We start from the raw sequence: 16,817 nt of genomic DNA on the forward strand, positions 1-16,817 counted from the left end.
AGATAGAATACAATGCGATGCCCAATTCTATGTGGAGTACTCACCGAGGGAAATGACCACCGGGGCAGGGAAGAATCCGGGAGGCTTCTTGAAGAGGGGCTTTGAGGTGCCTGAAGGGCACTTGGATTTCAACAAAGAGGCAGGACAAGGGCTGAGGGGGGCTGGTCCACTTCAGGTTGAAAGGACTGCCGGAGCAGATGCCAAGGCAGGAAATCTGGCACCCATCACCTTCTGGGGGCTGGTCCAGAAGTCCAGGAGGACCAGCCCTGTGCTGGGTCCTGGGGGACAGGGGTGCTATAGTGGGGAGCTACCCCAGCCACTAGAGGCCTGGGGAAAAGGAGAGAGTTCTGGGCAACAGCTGGGCTCAGGGGCAGGTAGAAGACTGGATGGAAGTGGAAGAGAAAGGCCAGGAGTTGGGGAGATGCCTGAATAAGGCAGGAGTTAGAGAAGGGGAAAAAGCAGAGAGGAGGAGGGCAGACCCAGGACTCCTACCAGGAGGAGGCTGAGACCTGGGGCAGGACACCTCACGAGGTTCTCACTGGCTGCCGTGTGGCTGGGCTCGTCTGGTTTAAAGGCACCACTGGGGCAGGCCCACGGGGGTAGGGGTACATTTGGAGGTGGTGAGGGAATGGTCTAGTTGGACTTGAGTATGAGGAGGAGGAGGCGGGGGCCTGAGATGGCAGAGAGGAAGTTCCTTGATGCCAGGCGAAGCGTTCTCACCTGTTAGATGGGCACCTGCTTCAGGAAGCCACTACAAGATCCCCTGAAGGGCTGGCAGCATCACGGTGATACACAGAGAAGACTGGTCTGCATCAGTATAAAGGATGAGGGTGACGCAGGGGACCAACAAGGAGGCTCCTGCTGAGAGATAACTGGGCCTGAAGCCGGAGGGGAAACAGTGAAAATGAAAGAAGAAAAGCAGGATATATTGATCCATCTGACTGATATTAATATAAACTGTGAGATCAGAAGGCAGAGCTGGCTCCAAAGGGGAAAGTAGAGCTTGTTTAAGCCTCACTGTGTAATATGAGTGGAAAATCCCAAAGAAAACATCCAGAGGGCAGTTAAGAATGCTAGACTGATGCTAAAGTGAGATGCCAGGGCTGGGTCGTAGATCTGGGAGCTGCCTGCACAGAGAAGATGGTCAGATCCATGGGAATAGGTGAGGTCGCCAAAGAGTGTGTGGACGATGATCGTAGAAGAGCTATGGACAGATTTGGGGTCATCTCCATTCAGAGAGGGGAGGGAGAAGCAGAGATGACAAAGGAGACAGAAAAAGAATGGATGTAGGTGGTTAGAGGACCAAGCAGATAGCTCAAAGCATCACAGAAGCCAGGCTGAGCAACTTGCCAGGGTCGGTGGTTACCAGCATGGAGTGTGTGAGCCAAGGAGAACAGGTACATTCACAGGAGCCCTGAGCAAGCAGCCGGACTCAGGTTCAGGGGTTTGGGTGGACACTGAAAGAACAGTTGCCATAGAGGTTGTTTTGTTTTTTGGCTACGCTGGGGCTTCATTGCTGCTAGTGGACGTTCTCTAGTTGGGGCACGTGGGGGCTCCTCTCTACTTGTGGCGTGCAGTCTTCTCCTTGTGGTGGCTTCTCTTGCTGTGGATCACGGGCTCTAGAGTACAGTCTCAGTAGTTGTGGCATCCTGGCTTAGCTGCTGCGAGGCATGTGGAATCTTCCCAGACCAGGGATTGAATTCATGTCCCCTGCATTAGCAGGTAGATTCTTAACCACGGGACCCCCAGGGACGTCCCTTGACTTAGAGTCTTGGGGGTGATATCCAGACTGCAAGGGGGTCAGAGTGGCTCTTCACTCAGAATGTGCAGATGAATCACCGGTGAGTCTTTTCAGAAATACAGATGTCTCCACCTCCTCGCCAGAGGTTCTGATGCAACAGATCGGGGGTGGGGCCCTGTTCTCTGGGTCTTTGTAAAGCTCCACCAATAATTCTGCAAAGCAGCCAGTGCTGAGAACTGCCGTGTTAAGAAGTAACAGTTTGGCAGCATCTCTGAAGTCTGAACATGTACCTACCCTATTCAGCAGTTCTGCTTTGGTGTACACCCGAAAGTAGTGCATTTGTTCACCCAATGACAGATACAAGGACGTTTACAGCACCTTTGTTTATAATGTCCAAAAACTGGGAACAACCCTATTTCTAGCAACAGTAGAATTGATGAATGTGATTTATACATACAATGGATTACAACTGCAGCAATAAAATGAAAACACATTTATTCAAGAAATAGGATGAAGAAAGTTGAAAGAAGCCAGACACAAAAGAATATGTACTGAATGAGTCCACTGATAGGTTCAAGGGTGGGCAAAATTAATCAACGGAGAAACCTTAGTCACGGTCGTGTTTACGTCTCAGAGGCGGTAGCATTGACAAGGAAGGGACACAAATGGACCTTTCGGGATGATAGACATTTTTTACAGCTTGATCTAGGTAGTGGTTAAATGGGCACATACAAATGTAAAAAAAATCCTCAAGTTGTACGGCATAGATTACCGCACTTTACTATACGTAGGTTGTATATGTGTGTGTGCTCAGTCGCTCAGTTGTGACCCCATGGACTGTAGCCCACCAGGCTCCTTTGTTCATGGAATTTTTCCAGGCAAGAATACTGAAGTGGGTTGCCATTTCCTCCTCTTGGGGAATCTTCCCAACTCAGGGATCAAACAAGTCCCTTGCGTCCACTGCACTCGAAGGGAGATTCTTTACCATCTGTGCCACCTTGGAAGACCAGGATGTATATACCTCTAGTTAGGAAAGAGTAATGGGCAGTCCAGAAATAGAGGCAGTGAAAAGAGAACATTCTTGAAAGAAAAATGGCAAAAAGAAGAAAAGAGTAATTGAAGGAGGTGTCAGGGATAGGCTCTTTTAGGATGAGAAATATTATGTTTGCAGGCATGGCACTAGTGGTAAAGAACCAACCTGCCAATGCAGGAGATATAAGAGATGTGGGTTTGATCGCTCAGTCAGGAAGATCCCCTGGAGAAGGAAATGGCAACCCACTCCAGGATTCTTGCCTGGAGAATCCCATGGATAGAGAAGCCTGGTGGGCTATGGTACATAGGGTCACAAAAAGTCGGACATGACTGAAGTGACTTAGCATGCAGAGGAGAAAGAGCTAGAACTTAAAAGGAAAGGGGATATTCATTAAGGAGGGTTGTTATTGCCAGTTTGCCTTATCTTTGACACCCAACAGACATCCTGCTCTTCGTGTATCTTGGAGAGGGCTTGTCATAGTACATACTGTTTGAATGATTAGATATGTAGGTAGATGGATGGATGGATGAATGGCGGGATGGCTGAATGGCTGGATGGATAAGTAGGTGAGGGATGGATGTGTAAATGGATGGGTAGGTAAGTGAATGGATGGATGTGTGGATGAGTGCCTTTGACCTGGTTGGATGATGGATGAATGAGTTCGCGGGGGATGAGTAGCTAGAGTGTTTTATTAAAGTAAATTGTTGGAGAAAATAAGCAGAGATTGGGTTGAAAATCAGGTAGAGGGGTTCATTTGAGTCCAAAAAAAGTAAGAGAATATAAAGCAACAAGACATTCTGAAGTAGTGAGGAGGATAGGTAAGGGAGCATGGCCAGGTGAACCTCATTAAAGGAGGGGTGTAGGTGTCTGAAACTATGGGATGTGACCATGGAGCCACGACTTAAGGCAGGTGGAAAGAGTTGAAAACCACTTCTGGGGAAATTCTATTAAGAACCAGTAGCAGGTGAACTCAAGGATTACAGATGCCATGAGTTAATCTCTTCTTTTATGATTTCTTTTAATAGTAGTATGCTTTTTTTTTTTTTACAATAGTAACCTGGACAAGGGGCTTTAGGGGACACTGCTATTTATTTATTTATTTATTTATTTTTAGGGGATACTGCTATTCATTCATTTATTTATTTATTTTTAGGGGACACTGCTATTTATTTTTTTTAGGGGACACTGCTATTTAATAAAATATTCAAATATTAATAGTCCATGGGTCACATTCTGGATTATAGCAGAGTCAACAAGATTCCTGTTTTTAAAAAAGTTTCTAAATCACTTAATGAAAACAACTTGCAAGCAAATATAATCAAATGCTTTATAGGTGCTGTGATAGCAGTGGGTGTGGAATAATGTTGGGGGCATAAAATAGGGATGGAAAATGGTTATGTCACTCATGATTCTAGAGGTGTTGCTATATGCTCTTTCTTCTGATCTTTGCTTTTGACCTGTAATGCTGACTAAAAACAGAAATAGCAGACATTCATGATTCATTCTTAATCTCAGAGTAAAAGCCTCAAATATTGTAAGGGGTAGTTTAGTTTTTGCTTTGTTTTGCAAATACTATATCAGATTACGGCCATTCCCTTCTATTCTTTAATATATATACTTAATCTTGAATGGATATGAGATTTTGTCAAGTTCTCTTTATTTATGGATGCAATGTGCTTTTCTTCCTTTACTCTGTTAATACAGTGAATTACATTGAATGATTTTCCATATTAAAATACCTTTGCAGTTCTGGAATAAATCCAGTTGGTAAAGGTATATTATCTTTATTTTATCTTTATCTATATTATTCGATTTGCTAATACTATAAATATTTTGTATTTATGTTCATGAGAGAGATTGGCCTGAATTTTTATATCTTATAGCATAATGGTCTTGTCAATTTTTTTACCTCCAGGCTATGCTAGCATTTGGAGAAGGCAAACTCCAGTGTTCTTGCCTGGAGAATCCCAGGGACGGCAGAGCCTGGTGGGCTGCCTTCTATGGGGTCGCAGAGTCGGACATGACTGAAGCGACTTAGCAGCAGCAGTAGCATGCTAGCATTAAATCTATCTATCTATATCTGTATCTAGCTAGCTAGCTAACTAGCTATCTATTAGGTAGCATTTTACGAAACCTTGAATTTGACTTGCAGATGAAGTACAATCTGCCCTCCTGGTGTGACCGAGTCCTCTGGAAGTCTTACCCCCTGGTACACGTGGTATGTCAGTCTTATGGTGAGTAGCAAGTTAAGAGGTTTCACTTCCCTAGGTTAAAGGGCTGCCTTTATTTGGCATTCAAAGCGAGCCTATCATGGGGGTCTTTAGAAAGAAGGAGGGAGACTGGTCTGGAAGCGGCATGGAGGAGCTGGGAGGACACAGCTGCCTTCCCCGTCTTGCCCGGGGTCTGGGCCGTGTAGGGAAGGGGAGGAAAGCCAGGCCTCGCCTAGGAGGCTGCAGGGTCTTCCAGGAAGGGCCAGGTTTGCACATGAAGGGGAAGGTGAAGAGGTCGGGCGTTTTGCTGAAGATATTTCATGGCATGCTGAAGAGGGTTTAGTGAGTAGTTAGCGGGGAGGAAATTGGGAAAACAAAGGGGGTGAATGTCCGGACTCAAGGAAGTGGGGGTAAACCTTGAGCTTGGGTCTCCAGGTTGTGACATCAATAGTATGTATCAGTTATCTCTGGCTGCGTAACATCTATCTGAAAATCCACTCCCAGCCCGCAGGCTGGTTCAGGCTGCTGCTGCCTGGGTCCGGGGATTCCTGGCAGCCAGTCCCAGCTGTGGAAGCGCTTGCCCTCTCTGCTTGCTTCACATTCACTGATGTGCTCTTGGCCCAAAGAAGTCACGTGGCCAAGCCCAGACTGACTGTGGGAGGCAGGACCCACAGGACAAATACAGTCACAGGGAAGGCCACCTCCCAGGTTTCAAGCAGTTCTTCTAGTGCTAATGCTATCATGCTCAATACACATCTAAGATATGTTTTAATATTTATTTATTTGTGCTGGGTCTCAGTTGCAACACACAGGCTCTCTGAAGTGGTTTGCTGTATGCCAGACTTTTAGTCTCAGCCTGTGGGATCTAGTTCCCTGACCCGGGATCTAACCTGGGCCCCCAGCATTGGGAGCTCAGAGTCTTAGGCACTGAATTACCAGGGAAGTCCCCCACATCTAAAATATTTTAAAGAACAATTTTCAAAAACCTGCTTGCCCACCCTTTAACTGCTCTTCTGTTTCCACTACAAATCAGTGGCCCCACACTTGGCCTGACTGCCCCCCTTCCCTCATCTCCTGCTTCACACAACACGAGACCCTCACTGACTTCTTCCTGCCAATGGCCAAGCATGTTTGAGATGGGGTCCCGCCTCCCCCTTCCGTTCTGTCTCAGTATAACGGGGTGCCCTCCTCCTGGCCTAGCTAAGCTTCTCACCTTTTGTTGCATGCCCTCCTTCTCCCCTAGTCCCAGCCTCCCCACCATCTTGCTTCTCCTTGCTTCTCTTTCTCCATCCATCTCCTTGTTGTTTCAAGTTGTCTTTTGGGGAAAAAAAAAAATGATTTCACTATTTATTTATTTTTTAAATTTATATTTGGCTGTCCTGGGTCTTGGTTGCCATGCATGGGCTTTCTCTAGTTGCTGTGAGCAGAAGTTAGTCTTCATTGTGGTCCTTGGGCTTCTCATTACAGTGGCTTCTCTTGCCATGGAGCGCTGGCTCTCGACGCACAGGCTTCAGTAGTTGTGGCCCTTGGCCTTTAGTTGCCTGAGGCATGTGGCATCTTCCCGGACCAGGGCTCGAACCCGTGTACCCTGCATTGGCAGGTAGATGCCTATCCACTGTACCTCCAGGGAAGTTCTCAAAAGTTGTCTTTCTGGTGGTTGTTTGCAAGTGAGCTTTTTTTTTTCTTGTTTATTGGACATCTATCATATTTCCCTTGTGAATTTTCTGCCCATTCCCTTTGGTAGTTGGAGGGGTGGTATGTTTATCTCTTTTTTTTGGCTGATTTGTACCTGCCTTACTGAGAAGGATATATCTCTGTTCACCGTCTTCTCAGTCTCCTATGCTGTGTGTCCTTTTGCCCAGTAATGTTGGGCGTGTCCGTCATTGGCCTGTCACCCTCATCTTTTCTCAGCCTTCACGTCTTCCCTCTGAAGCCCATGCATCCTTGTGGCTTCTGCTACCACCTAACATCCTGACTCCAGAGCAGAAGATAAAATCTCCAGCCCTGAGTACTCAGCCAAACGTCTCCACCTAACTATCACAAGCACTCAGAACTCTAGACTTCTAGACCCTCTGCTCTTTCTGTTATCCCCTCTAAACAAGCTCCACTGGCTTCCCTTCTCATCTGAGTGCCAGGCTCCTTAAAAGAATCATCTATACTCAGTGTCTACTCTTCCATCACCTCCACGCTCTCCCGAGGCATTGTGGGTTGGGGGACAGTGATGGGTTCAGGAACCCGAAATTCCCATCCCACTCTGTGCCATGAGCTCCTCATCAAGGCAAAAAAGTGGTTAAACCAGAAAAAAAAAAACCCACAGTTCATACACACAATGATCTATATATTTAAAAACTCATGAGTCTTTAGGAAAAAAGAAAAAAAACTACTACAGGGATATTTAGCCACGGAGGAGAGGGTCACAGGCTTTCATGGAGACTGTCAAGCATGGTTGTGAAAGGTAATGGAACAACCATATGAAACCATGAAATTTGTTCCATAAGCATCAGTTGATTTCTGCCGTGCGTTCACCATCCTTGGCTCGACCAGAAGAATCTCTCCTCCCCTGCTCAGAAATTCCTTCCCTCCCCTGCAGGCAGCACCAGTGACATCATGACCAGTGACCACAGCCCTGTTTTTGCCACATTTGAGGCAGGAGTCACCTCCCAGTTTGTCTCCAAGAACGGTAAGTTATGGGGCAGTGTCTGTCCCTCTCTTCTTCATGCAGACAGGACGGCTGGGCACTTGTCTTCTGGTTGCAGCAATCAATTGTCTGCATTAGATAAAGGCTCATCCTTCCAGGCAAGCCCATGGTCCGCCCGTCAGGTCCCTTCATGTCCAAACCGCACGCACCATTATTTCAGTCCAGAGCGTGTTCTTTCTCTCTTTGGCAAGCGTGCCAGCTTCTTAAAGCCTCAGTTTTAATACAGTCTTTAAAATTGGGAAAAATAAGTGATTCCCAAGGTGCAGCATAGGTGTCACGATTCTGGGTGGGACATGGATGAACACTTATTAGTAATGCATTTATTTTAACATGCTTTAAATGTGATGCTTCTATGTAAGGCAAGCAACACTGGTTTTCCATTTAGTCTTGTGATGCACTCTTATATGTATATACATTTACTTAAGGTTTTAAAGTGAGTCTATTTAAAGGAAATGTTAAGTCAATATTAGGACAGGTGCGTGGTAGGCAGTAAAAATTGTGAAGATAGGATGCAGATGATTGCGTTTGAGGAAATACTGGAGTAAATAGTACTCTATAGATCTGCAGGTAATTTTGCAAATAATCCAGCTCAGCCGTGGTTGCCGGGCCAGCCTCATCAGAGCAGAGGTCTGGATGTCGTCTGCAGCATGGCCAGCCCTGGGCCTGGGTGACAAGAAAGCCATGTTGTCACCTCCTCTGCCCACTTCCACAGTCAGCAGACAGTAAGGGCTTATATAGGAGGGCTGAGTGCAAGGCCTAACACAGGTTGGAAAAGCCTGGTTTGCTCCTCGTCCTTCATGTCAACAAGGCTGGAACCCTGTCTTCCTGAGACACTCTTGCCCGTGGGCGGTTGGTCTGACATCCATGGCCCCAGCTATGTGACCTTCGCTCTCTACACGAGCCTTGACCCACCATCCTGTCTCCTTCCTAGCTCTGGCCACTGTGCGTTTCCAGAATCTTCCACCCCTTGCTGGCTCCCACCCCTCTCTCTGTTCTCTGAGTTCCTGAAGCATTGATAAAGCAGCCCATGCATCACACCCTCAGTGAGGACCCTCATCCCATCCCCAGAGTCAGCCTTGTCCTCCATCCACTGCAACTGAGCACACAGTAGATGTTCACAAACGCCAATGACCAGGATTAACATCTACCTAAGGGGAGCATGGCCTTGGTGCTGGGTGTTTAAAAAAAAAAGAGAGGAAAGCTAAGTGAAATAAGACAGAGAAACAAGTAGAAGATATACGTATGGTATCAATTATATGTGGGGTCTTTATTAAAAAATGCCAATTTCATATAGAGTACAGTGGTGGTTGCCAGGAGCTGGTGAGGTTGAGGGGGAGGAGAGGTAAGTCAAAGGTCACAGATTTCCAGTTATAAGATGAATGAAGTTCCAGGGCTCTAATATTCCACATGATGACTATAGATAATAATTCAGCATTGTACACTTAAAATCTGCTGAGAGTAGGTCCTAAGTGTTTTTACCAAAACACGTGAATGAACAATTAATGATGTGAGATGATGGATGTTATTATCTTGATCTCGGAAATCACTTCAGTGTTTGTGTGTATCAACTCAGCCTGTTGTTCACTTTAAATTATATTTGTCAGTTTGTCTTCAATCAAGGGGAGAAAGAAAGGAAAGCAGGAAGGAGGGGAAGGATGGCGGGGGCGGCGTGTGTCCTTGCTCTCAGGTGGCCCAGAGTTTCTACAGAAGGACAGGACACTGTTCACAGTCAGTCTCAGGACACTCACAAAAGCATCATCTAAAGGAAAACCACACCTGCAAGTTACCTGGGTACCAGTGAGCATAGGGAGCTCCTAGTAAGGAACAGGAGGAACCGGGCCTGGAAGGAAGAGCTGGCCTGCTTCACTATGTGAACTTAGAAACAAGATCGATTTGGGCATCTACCAGCCCTCTTTGCCAGAACCCCTGGGGAGGCCGCGGCGCTAAGGGCGTCATCCAGGGCCCGCACAGCTTCGGTGGCAAAGCTGGGCGTAGAACTCTTCCCTCTCTGCCCTGCACCAGCTTGGACTCATCGGAGAGGCTGTTACCCGCGTGGGTGGTGGGATTTCAGGGGACACCCTCCCTCCGCTTAGACCCTGGATGCGAGGAGGGAGCTCAGTGTTGCAGGGGAGGAGGGGGGCTGGATCGAAGCGCTCCATCTCCGGACACTGTGGAACCGAACCTCTGCTCTCCCCCGTTCCAGGCCCCGGGACTACCGACAGCCAAGGGCAGATCGAGTTTCTCGGGTGCTACGCCACACTGAAGACCAAGTCCCAGACCAAATTCTACCTGGAGTTCCACTCCAGCTGCTTGGAGAGTACGTGCTTGCTCAACTAACTGCCTTCTGGGGGGACGCGGGCAGGGCCCCTTCACCAACGCCTGGTCCTTGGTGGCACTTCCCTTCTGTCTCTGGGAAGGCCTTCCTGGTGGGCCTCAGTGGGGACAGGGTCAGAGAGTGGGGCTGTGGATGGATGTTACAAGAGGACACCCGGGTACTGCGGGGCCCCCAGTGACCTGTGATGCTGCTGCCCCAGGGTCGGGTGGTCCCTGGGGCACAGATGCACCAGGTGGGCAGCGGGGCAACTGCATCCTCTGCCTGCCCCTCCGGGCAGAGTTTGGCCCACTCGTGGATCCCCCAAGCCGGGGCTCTGGCGTGACCAGAGAGTCCTGGGCAAAGGTCCAGAGCTCGTGGAGGCCAGCGCCGGGAGGGAGCAGCTGCTGGTCATCACCTGTTCTTCCCAGGGTCCCCTCCTCTTTTCTGCCTCTCAGACATCTTTCTCAGCTGGTCTGAGCATCTGAAAGCAAGCTGGAGATGGACCGCCTCCCATCAGGCAGGAGCGGTTCGCAAACAACTGGGTTTAGGCAACAGTCTTTCTAGGTGACATTTCTAGGCATGTTGTCTAAAGCCGCTCCATGGTGAGGCGGCCTGTGCGGTCTCTAGCTCTCCTCGCGGAGATGGCCCGGAGTGGGAAGTGGGGAGTCAACCCCACAATAGCAGGCCCTGTGTGACAGGATGACAGATGCTTCCAGAAACTGGGAACAAGACGTGGGCCACCTGCTGCAGTGCCGTCCCACCTTTCGCCCGCCGACTCTGCCTGGGCTCCCCTCCTGGTGACAGATCTGCCTTCTCCCTGAAGTCTCCCCGGGTCCCAGTTCACCGAGCAAGGGCATAGCACTTCCAAAAATGACGAGGATTTTTGTGCGGGTGTTTTTAATAAACTATCGAGACATTTGCATACATTTCTATGGAAACAGCAAGTTAGGAAGCTTAAATTAGCATTTCAAAAGGCTGTTATCTTGAGTGGCGTGGGATGAGCCAGAGCCATGTTTCCTAATCTCCTCGCCTATGATGTGATGATTCCTCCTTAGCCTGGTTTGTGGCAAAGAGGAGCCGAGAGGGAGGGGAATCTCTGAGTCTCCTAAAAATAATTATACCGTGTCGGCAAATGACCATCCGCTGAACCAAAACAGAATCTCCAGCGAGCTTGGCTCCTCAACAATGCTGTGGCCCCAACAGATAAAAGAGGAGGGTGGGTGTCCTCACTGTCCTGGTGGAGTGACCCCAGGAGTCTTCTCTGTCTGGTTCTTGTACTGTTGTTCTGAAAACCTGCCTTCTTCTCCCCCTGACAGGTTTTGTCAAGAGTCAGGAAGGAGAAAACGAAGAAGGAAGCGAAGGGGAGTTGGTGGTGAAGTTTGGCGAGACCCTCCCGAAGGTAACTCAAGAACAGAGATGATTTTGTGTTCATCAGCCAGAGGCGCTGGCCAGTGGCAGAGCTCCGGCCAGGCAGAAGCAGCTGCCTCTCTTTCATGGTGGTTTATGACACTCTTCCCAGCAGAGGTGAAACATGGGCTGCATCTTTTGTTGTTGTTCAGTTGCTCAGTCCTGTCTGACTCTTTGCAACCCCATGAACTGCAACACGCCAGGCTTCCCTACCCTTCACTATCTCCCAGAGTTTGCTCAAACCCATGTCCATTGAGTTGGTGATGCCATCCAGCCATCTCATCCTCTGTCGTCCCTTTCTCCTCCCGCCTTCAATCTTTCCCAGCATCAGGGTCTTTTCTAATGAGTCATTTCTTCGTATCAGGTGGCCAAAGTATCGGAGCTTCAGCTTCAGCATCAGTCCTTCCAATGAATATTCAGGACTGATTTCCTTTAGGATGGACTGGTTGGATCTCCTTGCAGTCCAAGGGACTCTCAAGGGTCTTCTCCAACACCACAGTTCAAAAGCATCAATTCTGCGGTGCTCAGCCTCCTTTATGGCCCAACTCTCACCCGCAGCTGGTGGCCCCAATATTCCTAGATGGATTTCAGTCCCCTGATAGATCATGGAAGGGGTCTAGAGGGTGTGCCGTCTGACCATGTGATTTTACAGAGAGAGGAAAGGAGGCAGGTCCCAGAGAGGCTTGTTCATGGTCACCCGGCTGCAGTGACAGACCCAGGACCCACAACCCAAAGCCCCAGTTCCCCTGCAGTGTGCTTCTGTTCAGCCCTGGCTCAGAAGATCACACGAAGGAGTAGAGAAAACTGTTGGCTCTGGATGCACAGAGAACCTGACCTGTCCTCGGCCCCCAGCAGGCAGAGGGTGGAATTGCAGGCAACCTTAGTGGGAACACATTTGTCTTTATTACAGAAAACTGGGACCCAGCACGGCTTTTGTGACGTTACGTTGATGATGGACATGTCTGGTGTTCACTCTGGAGACACGTGGAATAGGGCCCTGCTTCTTTATCAGTTAGCAAGGGAGAGGGACAAAGAGGGGGTGTCCAGGGCCAGGCAGGTTTTTCACACAGGGCAGGGGTCTCAGGGCCCCCTGGAAGATTCCCTGGAATGTGATGCCCCAAGTGAGTTTTAAAGGACAGCCTCAGGCTAGTGTAGGCAAACAGGTCTCAGGGGCCTGGCCTTAACTGTTGATTGGAACCTACCTGTGGACCACACATGAAAAGACCTATGTCCGAGTCCCAAAGCCTTCTAGTCTGGGTATACTTCAGATTGGGGTCCTCCAAGAGGCTGGGGCTTCCTATGTGGCCCTAGTGGTAAAGAATCCACCTGCCAATGCAGGGGACGCAAGAGACCTGGGTTTGATCCCTGGTTCCGGAAGATCCCCTGGAGGAGGAAATGACAAACCACTCCAGTATTCTTGCCTGGCAAATCCCATGGACAGAGGAGCCTGGCAGGCTACAGTCCATGGGGTCGCAAACAGCCAGCACACTTGCACGCTGCATGAAAGAGGCTGGAGCGGAGCTGACAGAAGTCCCCATCTGGTGCTGTGTTCAGGACCCAAGTCCTGGTGGCCCTGGGCTCCAAGGCGATGTCCCAGCTCAGCCCCCACCCCGCCCCACCTCACCCTCTCCCGCTGCCCCCTGGAAGCACCCGGACAGCGTGTTTCTTACTTCCGTGAAGTCGGGAACGATGACAGCATCCCGGTCCCCACGTCCCCGCTCCCGCCCCTCCGGCCTCTGGCCCACCCTCCCCACCCCATTGCCACCTCCCATGGGGCTCCATCCCTCCCTCCTGACTGAGTGGTCTTTCTGGAGCGCCCATCTGCTCCTGGCCCCGCTTCCTGCATCCGGTGGGGTCCCTGACGTCAGCTCCTCGGCCTGGCTCCCAGCCCTCTCTTCGCTCTCGGTCTCTTCTGCTCCCCCAGCATCTCAGGGGCGCCCCTCTGTCACCCCCCCATCTCACCTTCTGCACCCCGCCGAGGCACCTGACGAGGCTCCCCGCCCCCCACAAGGTGCCGTGTCCCTCGCAGACCTTCTGTGTTCAGATTCCACCTCCCGCTGCCCCTGCTGCCTGGTGATGGGGGGGGCGGGCTCCTCTTCCTGCCTCAGCAGCACCCCAGCCCCGGGGCTGACTTTGAGCACGTCAGTGAACCGAGTTCTGGGGGCAGTGCTGGAGCCTCAAGAATGGCCCAGAGCTCCCACCGCCATGTCCAGTCACCTGTTCTAGAGCTTTCTGAATAGAGTCCATCCCGTCAGTTGGCATGGACCGAGAGGCCCGCACTAGGGGTCTCTCGGTGTCTGTGGAGGGGAGGGAAGGGGGCAGCCTGCGAGCATTTTATTAGGCCTTCTGTGTTGGGGTCCACACGAGGAACAGCCCTCAGCTGGGAGGAAGTCACAAGCAGTAGCCGGCACGCAGGAGCAGGCAGCCTCGTAAAGCCCCTCCCTGTGCCAGCGGACCAGCCCTGCCCCGTGCCCCCGGCTCTGCCCCGTGTCCCCGGCCACACCAGCAGGAGCTCAGGGATGGGCTGGAACTTGGGGTCTGTGCCTGCCACTTGCTGAGCCTCCCTTCAACAACCCACAGGACCCTGCAGGCCCACCCGGGAAGCTCTCCTGCGGGTGGACACAGCTTTCCTCCTTCCCAGACAGAGGGCAGGCCCTGTGGTGCCCCCTTCAATGCAGCCTCCATCCCAGGACGGGGGGCCAAGGGGAGGGCTGCACTCTTGTTGGGAGTGGGGTGCGTTCAGACATCTGAGTATCAGCCTGGCCCCGTCCTCCCCGCCTTGATCGTGGGGTGTGCGGGTGTGGGAAGGGAAGGGAGGTGGTGTGGGTGAAGGCATGTTTGGGGTCAGGCTCTCTCCCCAGGGCCCCGGGTGCAGTGTGACGGGGTTGGGGGCTCAGAAAGGAAGTTAACCCCATCATGCTGGGCAGGGTGGACATACAGTACCTTCCTGCTCTCTTGGACAGGAAAAGCAGAGATTCCAATTTAAAAAGAACATCTATGTCCCTTTCCCCGTACATTCCCCTCTCTCTGGGCTGGCTCCCCCGAGCCTGTCCCCCACCTGTCCATGCTAATCCGTGCCGTTCTCTCTGTAGCTGAAGCCCATCATCTCTGACCCCGAGTACCTGCTGGACCAGCATATCCTGATCAGCATCAAGTCCTCCGACAGCGACGAATCCTATGGTAAGGGTCCCGGGAGAGGTGCTATAGGTACCTGCGATCGAGGCCACCCATGTCAGGGAGGGGAGCTATCTCCTTCAGAAAAAAACCACCTGCTGCCCATCCTGGTCCTGCCAGAGGGACGGTTACCAGGAAGTCATCCTGCTGACCCATCAGGCTCCGGAGAAGGACGCACAGCCCCTCCCATCCATGGAGGGGCAGATGGAATCCCGTGTCGGATTCCATGCCAGGCACTTGAAATCCTACTTGACTGCTCTTGACACGACCTTGTGAAGCAGACACTATCCTCTCCGTTAATCGATGAGCAAACAGCTTCAGAGAGAGAAAGTGAGTCACAGGGTGGTAACTGGCTGAGTCCTCATCTGAGCCCAGGTCCACCTGGCACTGCTCAATGCCCAGCCCAGACTGGTTTGAGCAGGCCTGAGGACCCAACAACTGTCCTCCTAGAGAGACACCATCTTCTGTTAAGATCTTCAGCCTGCCCCTGGCTCCAGCGAGGTGTTAGCTTTGCCCTTGAACTTGGTATGAATAGTGCAGCTAGAGCATGGAGTGAGGGGACAGGTAGTCAGACAGAGGCTGGAGGCAAGGAGCCAGATTGGCAGCTCCATACAAGCCAGGTTAGGGGTACATACCACATCCTGGGGATGGGAGGAAGCCACTGAAGAGTCAAGCAAGATGATAACATGGTCAGCTTTGCAAGTTAGAAACTTAAGGGTTTGCGGTGATCACATGATGGATGTCAATCCTAAAGGAAATCAACCCTGAATATTCATTGGAAGGACTGATGCTGAGCTGAAACTCCTATACTTTGGCCACCAGATGGGAAGAGCCGACTCACTGGAAAAGACCCTGATGCTGGGGAAGATTGAGGGCAGGAGGAAAAGGGGGTGACAGACAATGAGATGGTTGGATGGCATCACTGACTCAATGGACATGAGTCTGGGCAAACTCTGGGAGATAGTGAAGGACAGGGAAGCCTAGTGAGCTGCAGTCCACGGGATCGCAGAGTCGGACATGACTGAGCAACTGAACAACATCACCACATGACCACATGATGGATGAGGGAGCCAGAATGAAAGTGGTGACAGTAAAAAAAAAAAAGTTTAAAACTGAGAGGTACTGCAAAGGGACATTGTTTGACACGGGAATCTGGGGAAGAGGGTGGAGGATGGCCCTGCACTCGTGGTTTGAGTAGCTGAGCTAATGTTTCCATTTCCTGAACTGGGGTCAGCTGTGGGGAGGAGCAGGGGAAGGAGACTTAGAGAAGTGGGAGGAAAATGGAAGACTGGGGTCATGGACGCCATCAGAGCTGCTTGAGAGGGGCGGGTGGTCATGATAGCAAACGTGGCCAAGAGATCGGGCCAAGTAGAGAACCGCGTCCTGCAGACTGAGAGCCTGCAGATTATCTCTGGACTTCGGAGAAATGTGTGCAGTGAGGGAGTGAGTGGGGAGAGGAGGCGGAGGGCGTGAGGCCCACCAGCATGAGCAGTGAGGTCCAGGGTGGGCGTCTGCTTCCAATGGAAAGAATCTACGGTGGTTAATGCTGATCAGTGGAAGCCGGGAGGCAGAAAAAGGCTGCAGACAGGAAGGGTGCCCACGTGCGTCTGTCGCCCGCTCTGCAGGCTCTGCCCAGAGCCCTGGGATCTAGGTGCCATCACCACCCTTGTTGCAGAGGTAAGGAAATGAAGTGACTTGTCCAAGGTCACCCAGCCACTGCTGCGTGACCTTGGACTTGAACCCAGATAGCGCAGCTACAGAATCGTGCCCTCCACTCCCTCCCACCACAGCACTGGAAAAGAGGGTCCCTGAGCCAGGGCAGGGGCGGGCAGAGCCCGAGGAGTCTGATGGAGCAAAGAAAAAGGATCCACATGGTGCCTGAGTGTCAGGAGGTTTGCTGGCAGGAAACGGGCATGTGGGTCTGAGGCTCCAGCTTCCTTTCAAACACTGAGGTCCTCGTTTGTTTCCTTCTCTTGGTGTTCATGCTGACAGTTAGCACATCATACTGATGTGCTCAGACGCTCAGTCGCGTCCGACTCTTTCCGACCCCGTGGACTGTAGCCCGCCAGGTTCCTCTGTCCATGGGATTCTCCAGGCAAGGATACTGGAGTGGGCTGCCATTTCCCCCTCCAGGGGATCTTCCCCACCCAGGGTTTGAACCCATGTCTGTCTCCTGCATTGGTAGGTGGATTCTTTACCACTAGCGCCACCTGGAAGACCCATCATACTAATAACTAGGA

General features: G+C 51.0%; 1 protein-coding gene across 1 annotated transcript in view; it reads left to right on the top strand.

Moving 5' to 3' along the window:
* INPP5D (inositol polyphosphate-5-phosphatase D) overlaps positions 1 to 16,817 on the top strand; it is a 148,835-nt gene that overhangs the window by 119,540 nt on the left and 12,478 nt on the right. Inside the window, exons 18-22 of the mRNA XM_043462016.1 lie at positions 4,927 to 5,008; positions 7,575 to 7,664; positions 9,886 to 9,999; positions 11,313 to 11,395; positions 14,496 to 14,583. Of these exons, the coding sequence (XP_043317951.1) occupies positions 4,927 to 5,008; positions 7,575 to 7,664; positions 9,886 to 9,999; positions 11,313 to 11,395; positions 14,496 to 14,583 (457 nt within the window). The remainder of the gene's footprint in view (positions 1 to 4,926; positions 5,009 to 7,574; positions 7,665 to 9,885; positions 10,000 to 11,312; positions 11,396 to 14,495; positions 14,584 to 16,817) is intronic.

The sequence above is a fragment of the Cervus canadensis genome, chromosome 2 (assembly GCF_019320065.1).
Source record: "Cervus canadensis isolate Bull #8, Minnesota chromosome 2, ASM1932006v1, whole genome shotgun sequence".
In the NCBI taxonomy this organism is placed as follows: domain Eukaryota; kingdom Metazoa; phylum Chordata; class Mammalia; order Artiodactyla; family Cervidae; genus Cervus; species Cervus canadensis.